Raw genomic sequence first — 13,535 nt, 5'->3', positions numbered from 1 at the left:
AAGAACTATGGCATTATTACATAGACTATAAACATAGGTAGTTAACAAATGTATTAGTTGAATTAGGGCTAACTATAACCAATGGAGGTCAATATAACTGTACTCTATCTTCATGTCTTTTTGTTTTTATTTTATCTTATAAAACGAATAAATTCTCAAAAAAAGAAAGGAAAGCTCACACCTTGAATAAGACTTTGTGGTTCTTAAAGGTGCCTTTGGACTCACATTTTGTTCTGGTACTTCAGATCAACATGGCTACCCACCTGAATCTACAGATATGATTCCTACTTACCATGTACTTTAAACCTTGCAGCACTTCCAGATAGAATCTGAAAAAGAAGCTGACAAGCAGAGTTCGTCTGTATTCCACGTTCCCACCTAGGGCCGAAGGAGAGAGCTGAATTTCTTCAAGAATGAGACTGCAAGCGTCATCCAACATCTGCTCATTCCAGTTTCTGGAGGAGACATAATGAGTAAACACATCTACTTGTTTACTAATCTGTAGGTCTAGATAAAGCCTTAATGCATAGACCAGACTTTCTCAACCTTTTTACTATTGAGAAACCCCTGAAACATTCTTCAGGCTTTGAAAAAAACCCAGAAGTGATGTCATCAGGCCACACCTTCCTGCCCTGCCCTCAGAAGTCACCAGAAGTGACATCACCCAGACACTCCCACCAGATGTGACATCCCCAGGCCATACTCACAGCACAGGAAGTGACAGCACAGAAATATTTTCAGGTGATTTGTGAATAGAACCATACCCACACTCTGGGCTGGCTACTAGTTTTCACTTCTTTACCAAAGGGAGCCTGCAGAAAGAGGGTTGGGGCTGGCCTATGCCACTCTGTCGCCTCCACCACTGCAGCTGAGTTAAAATGAAAGTACTTACCACTCTGGACTCCAGTCATCACCACATGTGATGAGTCTCAACCAGCAAGTTTTTGCATGTCCGGGGCCCCTCCCCTTCCTATTAGGGTTGGGTGCTTCAGCGCCCAAAGCAGCCGGTCGCTCCCAACGCAGCCAACAATGCCCCTCGGGGGCAGGAGGGGAGGGGTGTGGGCATCAGAGCGCTTGCGGGCGCACACAAGTAGCCATGGAGCTCCGCACCTGTGTGTGTACGCCCACTGGCGCACTAACGCCTGCGCCTCCCCCCTGTGGCGCAGCACTGGCTGCGTTGGGAGTGACTGGCTGCTTCAGGTGCTGAAGCGCCCAACCCTACTTCCTAGCCCCTCCAGATCCATCATTGGCCATTTTGGGAGGGGGAAAACAGGTCAACATGACCATATATGGTCATATATTACACAATAAATGTTAAATGCTTAAATACATAAATGAATTGTATATATACACATATATATTAATTAATTCCCACCCAACTGGTGAAACCCTTCCAGGGCTGTTGCGAAACCCCAGCGTCTCACTAAACCCTGATTGAGTAGGCCTGGCTTAGTCTAAGGCTCAAAGGACACAATAGAGAACATTGGTTTTATTAACCAAAAATGATGTGGTCTTTTCTCTCTGTCATCAATTGCTGAAAGATGACCCCTGGGTCAATCTGTGGCGGGTTGTTGGTTACCACCCCTTCCCTTCGGCAGAGAGTGGGTGAATTGGCACTTTAGTCCGCCATCAGATACTTGGGTTATGTTCTAAGTATATATTGTTTTATTGAGGTTTTTATTGGGGTTCTTACTGTTGTAGCCCACCACGAGCCTTTATAGGGAGTGGCAGGCTAAAAGTCTAAATAAATAAATAACAATAACAACAACAACAACAACAACAACAATAACAATAACAATAATAATAATAATAAAAAAGATGACAGGAACTGGGAAGTAAACAGAGGATGAGAAACATTGACATCGGAGAGACGCATGAGAAATATGGAAGAAAAGTTGACTCCAGTGGCCACTTTTAAGACCAATGAAGTTTTATTCAAAATATATAAGCTTTCTTCTCCAGAAATTTGGAGATACCTTCAAGTGGACAGCCATGTTGGTCTGAAGCAACAGAACAAAGTTGGAGTCCAGTAGCAGTTTTAAGACCAACGAAGTCTAATTCTGGGTGCCTGCACATGAAAGCTTTGTTGGTGAAATGGTCCCGTCACCAGAGGGTGCCTCTGCACCAATGCCAGAGCCTGTTCTCCCAGATCCCTCGGAGAAGGAAGATGAGGAGCTGGAGCAAAGCAGCAGGATGCTGGTTAAAGAGGCAAGCCCTGATAGGGACACACAACCAGGTCCCAGCCAGGCCGTCATCATGCTCTCTGCGCCAGCAGCACCTCAGCCTGCAGCAATACCCCTTCGCAGTCCAGGCTCATCTCCAGAGCGCAGGAGGGAATGCAGACGAGCAGCGTTGACAGCACTCCATCAAAGTGCTCAGCTTAGAGCAAGGGAGGAAGCTAGATGGGGCCCAGGTGGGGCTGATTTAACAGACGAAGACTGAGTACCAGGTGCAACCACTTAGCCTGTTAGCTCAGCTTGCATTTAAGCACAGCAAAAGTGCTTCTCAGCGTGAATGCAACTTTTGCACAAGCCTGCCTGTTACCTTGACCCGGATCCAGTTTACCTACGCCTCAGCGAAGCTCTGCCTGACTGATTCCCAGCTTGACGACCCTGGATACCACGACTATGAATAGGTATTGTGGACTTGATTTATTCCTGAATGATGACTCCCCCTTTGGTTCTCCTTTGAATGTTGGCTGTCAAGGCTTCAGATAAGACCTGGACTGGACTTTTGACGACTCGCTGGTATGCACTTTGAACTTGGGAGACTCGGCAAGCGTGCATTCCTCTGGACTAACCCTGCGTGTGCCTGGCTAGGGCAGCACAATTGGTCTTAAAGGTGCCACTGGATTCAAACTTTGTTCTGGAAATATGGAGGGGTAGTTTCAAGTCCAGTAGCATCTTTGACCTCAGAAATTTATAACCCCCAAATCTTGTTGATCTCTAAGATGCTGCTAGACTTGAATCTAGCTCTTCAACTGCAGATCAATATGGCTACCTTCCACAAACTATAAATAGGGAAATTCACATTTTAGAATTAACCATTTTCCCTATTAGTAGTAGAAGAAGAAGAGTTGGTTCTTATATGCCGCTTTTCTCTACCTGAAGGAGTCTCAAAGCGGCTTACAGTCGCCTTCCCTTTCCTCTCCCCACAACAGACACCCTGTGGGGTGGGTGAGGCTGAGAGAGCCCTGATATCACTGCTCGGTCAGAACAGCTTTATCAGTGCTATGGTGAGCCTGAGTAAGAATGGCCATTCGGAGAAGATTCTCAGAGGACAGTCATACCTTCCTCGTAGCTTCCGAGAGGTGTTTGGGGCACTCACTGTGGTACAGTCAATGCCCCCATATAAAATAGTCAAGTCCTCAATGACATCCGTGCCCGGCTGGAACCGGACTTGCATTGCAGAATTGGTGATTGACATTGCATTCTTCCTCCGGTCAGCCTGTCGGAATGCGGAAACAAATTCATCCTGCCGAGACAAGGAATAATCTGGTCATTTACCCCTCTATAACTGATCCTTGCTTTCATTCAAATAGCTTTATGAAGACCATTTCACAGATGAGGAAAGTCTAAACTTGGAGTCCCTTCTGTGTAGGCAGATTATATGTAGCTCACATTAAAAAATCAGTTAAATGACATACACAGCCATTGTCCTCTCACTGATAACTACTTCTTTTCACACATAGGGAAAAAAATATAGGTATGTGACCCAATAGATCAGGCTCTCTCAACCAGAGTTTTGTGAAATTTCTTAACAGCCCTGGAAGGGTTTCCTGAATTAATTAATTATTATATATTTTTGAAAAATGTTAAATATTATCACATGACATGACCATATATAGTTATATTGATGTGCCCCTCCCTCCCAAAATGGCCAGTGATGGACTTGGGGCTGGGAAGGGGAGGAGCCCCAGGTAGGCATGTACACAGCTCTAATTCCTAACCATATTCTGTACAATTGTACCACTTCTGGGGTTTCTCAAAGGCTGAAAAAATGTTTCAGGGGGTTCTCAACAGTAAAAAAGGTGAGAAACGCTACAATAGACTTGTTAATTATTTCCTGCATAGAAAGGTTTTCCATGTAGGAATTTATTTTCTGTTCAAGTTTCTTTTCATCAAAGGGCCGTTAAATCAGTGGTCCCCAACCTGCGGTCTGCGGCCCGGTGCCGGGCCGCGGTTCCCTCTCCCCGCCCCCCCTCAGTAAAAAACTTCCCAGGCCGCAAGCTTGGAAGGGGGGGGAGAGGGAATCAGGGCTGTGTCCGCGCATGCGCGGGCACGGCCACGCATGCGCGCTGCGTGGGCGTGGCCATTGCCCTGCCGGTCCCCAGCCGAAAAAAGGTTGGGGACCACTGCGTTAAATGATCCCAAACTTAAGCAGCAACCTGAACTTCAACGAGGAGTTCTCAGTCCCAAAGAGCCTAGTAGAAGGGGGTACAAGAGTGGGAAACTTCAGTGGACCCTGATATTGATGGGGTTGCCAGTCTACAAGCGGAGGCTGGAGAATTACAACTGATCTTCAGGATACAGAGATCAGCTCCCTCGGAGAAATTGGCTGCTTTGGGAAGTGTACTCTAAGGCATGATAACCCCTTCCCAGGTCCTGCCCCCAGAAACTCCACCCCCCCAAAATACCAAGAGAACCTCCAGAAGTTATGTCAGCAGGCCACACCTTCCTGCCACAATCCAAGAAGTCACATGTCACCAGAAGTCTCTACTAGGAAGTCTTCACTGGCTCAATTTTTGACAGTGCATCTTTGCCCCTGCTGGTGTTCCCCAGCTGAAAATTTTGATTGACTGCCATCTTGCCCCTTTGGCACACCCACATTTATACCACTGCAGGGGATCATGATGCTCAGCCCTCAGTCAACTGGCACCAGCATGATTGTGTGGTGCTACTCTACACACATGCCGTCCCGCTTATATTGGCACATACTGGTATATCTCCAACTTACGTTGGTATTAGGGTTTCCAGGTTCTTTGATGCTACCAGTGGGGGGGGGATGGGGGGAGCATTCTGAGAGTGGGGAGGAGTGCCATGATGTGCTGACATCACCTGGAAGTGATGTCAGCATACTGGAAATGTTGGGGGGGGGTATGCTCTGGCTTTTGGGCAGAACTCTATGGTAGAACTTCCTTCAAAACCCGACATACCTGGCATGCTGATGTCACTTCCAGGTGCAATCAGCGTGTCTCACCATGGTTCTGGGTTCGGGTGAGTTGGGTGGGCATTCGGGGGAGTGAGGTGCCTCCAGAAAGTGGGGACCCCTACCCAAACCAGTAGACCTGGCAACCCTAGCTAGCATTGGGTTCAGCCAGTTCCTTGTTGTCATTCACCACCCCCTACCTCAGGATTGTTCTGTCAGGCAAGAATGCTCAGTTCATAGGATGAACAGTACCAAACAGCTTTAATTAAAGCCCAGGCTAAAACTTCCAAAACACTCACTTCTTCTGAGAATGGAATCAGAACTGAGACTATGATCTCTTTTGGTGAAAGGTCTGCCTCTGGCACTCGTGCGAGGAATTCACCATTCAGAGGAATCTGTCGTATTCCGTCTGTTGGAGAAAAGTGAAGCCTTTACATAATGTACTCTTTGCTTACACAGCCCCCCAGTGCTATTCAAAAAAGGTATTACACACAAAATATCTGAGATCATCAGTGGGCCAAATCAACTGCTGAGGTCAGTAAACTTGCAGAACTATAGCTCTCTAGGGATGCAAACCTAACAAACCTAACACAGAAAGATCAATGGTTAGGAATGCATTGCTAGAAGGGTGTAATCTTTCAAGACTGCTAATCTAGAATGGTTGGTTGAAATTCATGGATTTAAAACATATAACTCTGCATAGGATTGTTGTTGTTGTTAGGTGCGAAGTCGTGTCCGACCCATCGCAACCCCATGAACAATGATCCTCCAGGCCTTCCTGTCCTCTACCATTCCCCGGAGTCCATTTAAGTTTGCACCGACTGCTTCAGTGACTCCATCCAGCCACCTCAATCTCTGCTGTCCCCTTCTTCTTTTGCCCTCAATCGCTCCCAGCATTAGGCTCTTCTCCAGGGAGTCCTTCCTTCTCATGAGGTGGCCAAAGTATTTGAATTTCATCTTCAGGATCTGGCCTTCTAAGGAGCAGGCAGGGCTGATCTCCTCTAGGACTGACCAGTTTGTTCGCCTTGCAGTCCAAGGGACTCGCAAGAGTCTTCTCCAGCACCAGAGTTCAAAAGCCTCAATTCTTTGATGCTCGGCATGGAATAGCAATGTACATAACCTCAATTTCTTTCTGGGGTTAAAGTAATGTGCTCCAAGCTTTGTACATTCAATTTGGCATGCTTTTTAAGAATGGAAGTTTCAATCAATATTACAGAATTTTGTCTTACTGATTAAAAAAATATCCAGACCATTTCAGATTCAGCCCAAAATAATTTGCTCCAAATCCAAAGGACGCAAAGCACCCTTCCCTTTTTTGGATTCAGCCAAATCCAGAAACGTCAAGGTCCATTCCGCACAGTGTTAATGTTGCTGAAGTGTTACCATTGTGTAACGCTATTAATTCTTCGTTATTCACGACGTACACAATCTGCAATACTCCTGCAAAAATCGCTTCATTGTAGCGATTTTTCAGGGAATCCACAAAAGTGGATTCCCCCTTAAAAAACCGCTAGAGTCTTGAGAACAACCTGCAACACATCCGAAAAAGACATGTGCGTTCTCAATACAGCAGTAGCAAACATGTCCCTCCCTAATCTCTCGCACCTGAGCATCCGGCGTCGTGATTGCCATTTTTTCCCCTTAAACCGGCCAAAGCAACGAATAAGCGATGCTGCTTTGACTGAAATCCCTCCACAAGCAATTGTCCGTAAAGTTCCGAGCACAATACAGACCCCCTTCGACACTGTCCGTAATTTCAGCCAGAAATAGCACTGGGGGGGGGGGGTTTACTTTCAGAGCATGTAAACGAATAAATGCCAGCTCCTAAGCCAGTGAAAAAGGTCTTTCTGGTACATCGAATGAACGAATATGCATCGCTACTGGTGTTTTCATGTTTTTAAAAAACAGTTTTTAAAGGGAAACACTAACACAAGTAAATTGGTTGCTCTCTTTGATTGACGGCCAGGGGAAGGAGGAAGCGCGGAAAAATATCGCCTCCTTTGTTTCGATTTCGGCGAGACCGTTACGAGAGCGAGACCGCTACGACTGTTGTGCGTTACGAGAGCAGCGTTAGTGGGAGAGCCTTTTTTCGATTGAACCGGCTGTGTGAGTTACCGACATCTGCCACATTTGCTTCCAGCGCTTTTCTATAGTGCTCAGACTTAGCGAAATTGTCCGTTGTGCAAAATTGCCACAAGTTTTTATTGTTGTTGTACATGATCCCCTCCCCAGGCAGCAGAGAGTCTCTCTTGTTGCCTGAGAAGCGGGGTGGGGGAGACAGCACCCATAATACAGCTGTTTAGCTCAGCGCTCTTTAAGAATACCTCCCTATGTCTTTGCTGCCTGCAAAGGAATAGGGAGGCATTTAAAGAGTACCCCACGTCAGTGGTCCCCAACCTTCTTCTGGTCGGGGACCGCCTCCGGGGGTGGGGGAGAGCCAGTGGCCCGGCTGCCGCAGTTGCTCATAAACGTGCATGCCCAATTGCTGCGCATGCGCGTTTTGGCCACCAGGTGGCGCTAACATGCATGCACAGAGTTGCCGTGCATGCGTGGTTTGACCACCAGGGGGCGCAAACGCGCATGCGCGTTTGCGTAGCTGCCGCGCCGGCCTCTTTCCCCCCCTCTCACTGGGGGGAGGCAGGCGTGGCTGCTGGCGGCCCGGTATGATGGCCTTTGCGGACCCCTGCCCCACGTAACAACTGATACTGCCAGACCCAGTGCTCTTTAAATGCCGTCCAAAGACTTTTCAGCCAGCCTTGGAAGGCATGAAAAACTGCTGCACCTGTCACTATCAGCTGTTATACAGGGCGCTCTTTAAATGACTTCCGATTGTCTTTGCAAATCTTGGGGAGGGATTCAAAGGGAGCACCATGCTTGTCATTATCAGATTTTTGGCAAGCACTCTCCCTCCCCCGCTTTCAGAGGCAATGCCTGAGGAAGTGGGAGGGATGCATTTAAATGGCCAAATCACCAAACTGCAATTGGGCCACCACTGATTAATTCATTGATTGATTGATTCATTTTTTTTTAATGATTTCTAAACTGCCCCTCTCCAAAAATGGTGCTGGGGATCTTAGCTGTATGGATTAGATAGGTGTGAAAAGTACCTGAATTTGCTTTAATTTGGGTATTTTTTAGCTTATCCAAACCAAATTGCCCATGCCTGCTGATTATCCTTTCTGTTGTTCCGTTTAAGCAGTGTAATTCACCATAGACTTTACACAATGTAGCATCACAAAGATAGAAAGAACATCAGTTCTGTATGACTTTGTTGTCTCCTCTCCCTGTCTGGTGCTATTTTGAGGTAGAACATCAGACACAATTCTTGACTATTTTTTCGTGAAGTTTTTCATAATATTATTCCTATAGTCCCTTATGGTCCTGATGTGCTGATCCACCCTGATGGCCACAGGTAACACTTATGGATGTATAGATAATCGCCCACTAAACCAAGTTTTATTATTCCTAACAAACTGTAAGTCCTTTACCTGTTGATGCCAGATTGAGGATGGCTTTCCCAGCAGCTAGGACAGGGTTCAAATCCCAGGTCGACCCTCTACTTACAATGTGCCCTCCTAAGGACTGACAAACAAGGACATGCTTACTATCATTAGTAAAATTGGTTGTCACTCTCACAGTACCCAGAGAACAGCTTAGTCAGATGAAAGCATCTCTAAGTTTCAAGACCAACATTCAAAGCCCACCTTCTCACACCTGCTATCTAGAAAGCAAGGCCAAGGAACATGATGTAATCTGTACTTCAAACAAGGTAACAGGAAGACCTACAGCCAAATTTCTGATCTGTTCTCCCGCAAGATTTCTCAGCTGCTTCAACAGAGTATGGTAAATCTTCGTCTTCTCTGCTGGGAGTTCTGGGACCATGTTTAACAGGATGTCCCTGAGCTGGGCCAAGGGGGTTGCCGCACCGATCACTATCCCTGGAACCACATAATTTTCAGCAGGCATTACATTTTTAGTGTAAGTCATAAACCATGCATATTTTATCAAAAACATTAATAAGCTGTCTGAAGCTGTCTGCCCATGAGGTTGGGAGTTCGATCCCAGCAGCCGGCTCAGGGTTGACTCAGCCTTCCATCCTTCCGAGGTCGGTAAAATGAGTACCCAGCTTGCTGGGGGGTAAACAGTAATGACTGGGGAAGGCACTGGCAAACCACCCCGTATTGAGTCTGCCATGAAAACGCTAGAGGGCGTCACCCCAAGGGTCAGACATGACCTGGTGCTTGCACAGGGGATACCTTTATCTTTACCTTTAACAAGACAATTATCTTGTACATTAAACAGTGCAATCCTAAAAACACTTTCCTAGGAACAAGCCTCATCAGAGAGAGAGGAGAAAGAGAGTACATAGACCAGCTTATGGTTACTCCATAAGACTCTTTGGAAGTACTCTGTCTTTCAAACACTCTGAAATTCAAAGTGAGAGATTGACCCATCTGATCCCTTCTAGAAGGCTCTTCCGTAGAATTCAAGTTACTATTTTAAAAGCCTGTGAACAGGCAACAGTGGAATGAATCCTTGTGGGAGGTCAGTAGAACCAAAAGGCACTGTTGGGTTGAGCGAAGCTGCTGTACAGGCTCATAGCAGGAGAGGGGGTCCTTCTGTTATGCTAGCCCTAGAGTGTCAAAGCAGTTAAAGATATACTCCAGCACTTGAACTGAAGTCAGAAACCTAATCTGATTATGCACGGGAGGGATAAGATGGGACGGCACTCGCATGGCAGCAGGGCAAATTCCGGCTGATGCACATTCCTGCCATCAGCCCAGCCCCCTCCTGGCCCAATTTAGGGCCTCCGATGCCCCACATTAAAGGAACAATATTCCCTTCTGTAACGCAGGCACCATTAGCGACCATGCTGGTCCAGGCCCATGCATACAGAGAAGACCCAGCTCCTCTCCTGCCTATGGTGTCCCAGTAGGGACACAAAATGCCCTGTTCAGTTCCACTGTACTTTGCAGTGCTGCAGAAACAAACAGAGCATTTATGACGCTATCTCACCTTCGTGAAGTGAATAAAACCCTGCCTCTCCACACCTCACCACACCTTTCTGCCCTAACTTCAAGAGCACACATGGAAAGCTGGGATGGACCGTGTCCAGCAGGGAAAATATTCTCCCGTCAGTACACAGGAAGTGGCAGGGCATGCTGCCCTGCTGCCAGAAACTAATGCATGAATTGCAAAGTAAGTTTAATATCATCCATACGGCCCACTGTTGACAGGCTGCTAAATTTTGTATTAATTGGAACAAAGTTACATAGCACAATTCTAACATTACTAACCACTGGTGTTAGAATTTGTATTAGAGAGGACCTGGGAATGTTCAGCCTGGAAAAAAGGAGGTTGAGAGGGGACGCGATTGCTGTCTAAGTATTTGAAAGGTTCCTGTTGGCATCAGAGGAGACCCACAGTAATAGCTTTACATTATGTGGGGAATGATATTGGTTAGATATCAGGAAAAGAATGCTCACATTTAGAGTAGTTCAGCAATGGAATTGACTGCTTAAGGAGGTGGGGAGTGCCCACTCACTGGCAGTCTTCAAACAGTGGCTGGACAGATCATAGAATCATAGAATCATAGAGTTGGAAGGGGCCATACAGGCCATCTAGTCCAACCCCCTGCTCAACACAGGATCAGCCCTAAGCATCCTAAAGCATCCAAGAAAAGTGTGTATCCAGCCTTTGCTTGAAGACTGCCAGTGAGGGGGAGCTCACCACCTCCTTAGGCAGCCTATTCCACTGCTGAACTACTCTGACTGTGAAAAATGTTTTCCTGATATCTAGCCTATATTGTTGTACTTGTAGTTTAAACCCATTACTGCGTGTCCTCTCCTCTGCAGCCAACGGAAACAGCATCCTGCCCTCCTCCAAGTGACAACCTTTCAAATACTTAAAGAGGGCTATCATGTCCCCTCTCAACCTCCTTTTCTCCAGGCTGAACATTCCCAAGTCCCTCAACCTATCTTCATAGGGCTTGGTCCCTTGGACTTATCCTGGATACTTAGGCTGATCCTGCATTGAGCGGGAGATTGGACTAGATGGCCTGCATGGACTCTGCCACGATTCTTTGATTCTAGGCATGAAATGTCAACCTATGTTACAAGTAATGCATATTTAAGTTACAGAAGAAACACAGATGAGAAAATCATGCTCTACAGACACACATCTACCAATCTGACTCACATCTAAAAATGGATTTCGGTATTATTTTAATTTGTTCTTAAGTAAATTTATTTGTCAACTGAAAAACTGAAACACGGACAGCTGATATTTTCCCATGTCTTCTCATCTAGATTGGAGACCTACCGTTGTCTGCCAAGGAGACAAGATGAAGATCTGGAATTCTAGCAGGATAAAGAACAACTGGGTGACAAATACCCAGCATTTTCATATCGAGTCCTAAAGGGAATTTTATATCCAGATGTTAGAAAAATTAGAGTGGTATTAAACAAAATGGTAGCAGAATAGTGTCTTCAAATGTGGGTTTTATTTATTTATTTAATTTCTATACCACCATCTCAGCAAGCCGGCTCAGGGGTTGTCTCAACAGCTGGAAAAAAGGTGATGGGAGGGTGGGGGTGTGGCTTCAGCTGAGATTCTGAGGGTGAAAGTAGGGTTGCAATTCACCCAGTTCTGGTGGGGAACCTTCTGACAATGCTTCTTGTCCCTCACCCTCACTCAGGGGAAGTGGTGGGAGGGAATGGTAGGAGATATAAGTATCAATCAACATCTAGAAGTCACTTCAAAACAGGAAGTGTCATCATGAACAGGAAGTGACAGCCAGCTGTGTGACCTTGGGCTAATCACAGCTCTGATAGAGCTATTCTCATGGAACAGTCCTGTCAGAGATCTCTCAACCCCACCTAGCTCACCTATATTGTAGGGAGAGGAAGGGAAGGCGACTGTAAGCCCCTTTGAGACTCCTTCAGGTAGTAAGAAATGGGGTATAAAACAAACTCTTCTTCTATTGTCCCCTTTACCTCTAATTACCATTGACAAAAATTTTGCACCTAGTACCAAGATCCTGTTATCCATATCTAATTAAAATATCTGAATTAAACTGGAAAGGAAGATAAAATTTGTCAGATTTCTTTCTCAAGTCCTCCCCAAAACAACAGAACAGCAAAATATTTCCAAGATCTAGATTTGACTATCTCCACACCTCACTGAATAAGAAATGCCTGAATAGCAGTTCTCAGTAACCATTGACATAAAGGCATTTCGCTTAACCAGGATAATTGCCCTTCTAGGACATCTGCTGTGATTCCACAGAAGGCAACTTCATGAATTAATTCAGTTAATCCAGATGAGCCATCCTTGGGCTGAACTGGAATTCTAATCATGTATTGCACCCATCATGCCATGAACAATCTTTGCTGACCCATAAAAAGAGGATTTCACTCTTTGTGCACCTATACTCGTGTTTCCTACAACAAGAGGGGCATTTGGGTACTTGGCTTTCAGGCCCAGAAGTTCTTGTAGGGCTGTGGGAGAAATCCAGGTAGTCTTTTTCCCGTTGAAAACCAGAGTTTGTTCTTTTTTCAGTTCACCCATTCTCTGTGAGGGAAAACAAATGGGAAATGTTACCCTGGGAATAATGTTGATCTAAAAGCAAAGACAAGCCCTCTTTGGTAACAATAGATTCGGGACAGAAAAGAAAATGACACTAGGCATTTATTATCTTTAAATAGGACAGGGTCCTATTAAATAAAAGAGTAAGGACACCTGGGGAGGAGTTAGGGCGGGCCCTGTCCAGGATAAAAACTCAGATTGGGCCCTCTGAGTGTCCATCCAGGGCCAAGCAGCCAATGGGGAGGCGCGCAAAGTGCCTTCCTATTGGCCCCTCACCAGGACAGACCAAAATTCCATTCACCCAGCCCAGTCTGGCTGCCAGTCTGCTCCTGACCACCAAAGGGAGAGGAGCTCAGTAGGGCTGCCAAGGGGGATGAGAACAGAGGCTGCGCCAGCCCTTTTCGCCCCAAGGCTGCCCTAACTGCCATGTCCAACTGCAAATGGCCTCAAAACCCTGACAGAGCTGGCAGGAGGCTGCAGAGTGCTCCCCCTCCCCCCCCTTCAGGCCTGCTGCGAAGGAGCCTCTGACAGGCCCTGACTGAGGGAAGGAGGCCTTTCCAAGAGCAATGCAAGGGAGCCTGAGGGCCTTCCTTTTGAGGGGGGAGGACTTTCCCCTTCTGCCAAACAGTTGCCTGACAGGGAGGCCACTGAAAAGCCCCTTACTTAAAATACTGCTCTGGCCGGGGGTTAGACACAGCCAAGCCATGTGTCTTTCTTCTTTGCAACTCTCTGCAGATTTGAGGCCACTGCACAGCATTATTCTGCAGAGGAAGCTGGCTCTTTTGTCTCCTGTTTCATCT

The 13,535-nt window shown here is 46.4% G+C and overlaps 1 protein-coding gene and 1 long non-coding RNA gene across 2 annotated transcripts in view; one reads left to right on the top strand and one right to left on the bottom strand.

Moving 5' to 3' along the window:
• Positions 1-13,535, bottom strand: part of LOC143829132 (aldehyde oxidase 3-like) — an 81,592-nt gene that overhangs the window by 51,059 nt on the left and 16,998 nt on the right. The window contains exons 9-15 of the mRNA XM_077319522.1: positions 12,576-12,720; positions 11,470-11,562; positions 8,935-9,086; positions 8,637-8,730; positions 5,448-5,557; positions 3,290-3,474; positions 293-455 (exon numbers count right to left, since the gene is read on the bottom strand). Of these exons, the coding sequence (XP_077175637.1) occupies positions 293-455; positions 3,290-3,474; positions 5,448-5,557; positions 8,637-8,730; positions 8,935-9,086; positions 11,470-11,562; positions 12,576-12,720 (942 nt within the window). The remainder of the gene's footprint in view (positions 1-292; positions 456-3,289; positions 3,475-5,447; positions 5,558-8,636; positions 8,731-8,934; positions 9,087-11,469; positions 11,563-12,575; positions 12,721-13,535) is intronic.
• LOC143829133 (uncharacterized) lies at positions 2,447-11,687 on the top strand. Its single transcript, XR_013228007.1, has 3 exons — positions 2,447-2,635; positions 7,115-7,254; positions 11,457-11,687. It is a non-coding gene; the product is annotated as an uncharacterized LOC143829133 (long non-coding RNA).

Source organism: Paroedura picta, chromosome 2 (assembly GCF_049243985.1).
Source record: "Paroedura picta isolate Pp20150507F chromosome 2, Ppicta_v3.0, whole genome shotgun sequence".
Taxonomy (NCBI): Eukaryota; Metazoa; Chordata; class Lepidosauria; order Squamata; family Gekkonidae; genus Paroedura; species Paroedura picta.
This window is presented reverse-complemented; position numbering and strand designations above follow the sequence as displayed.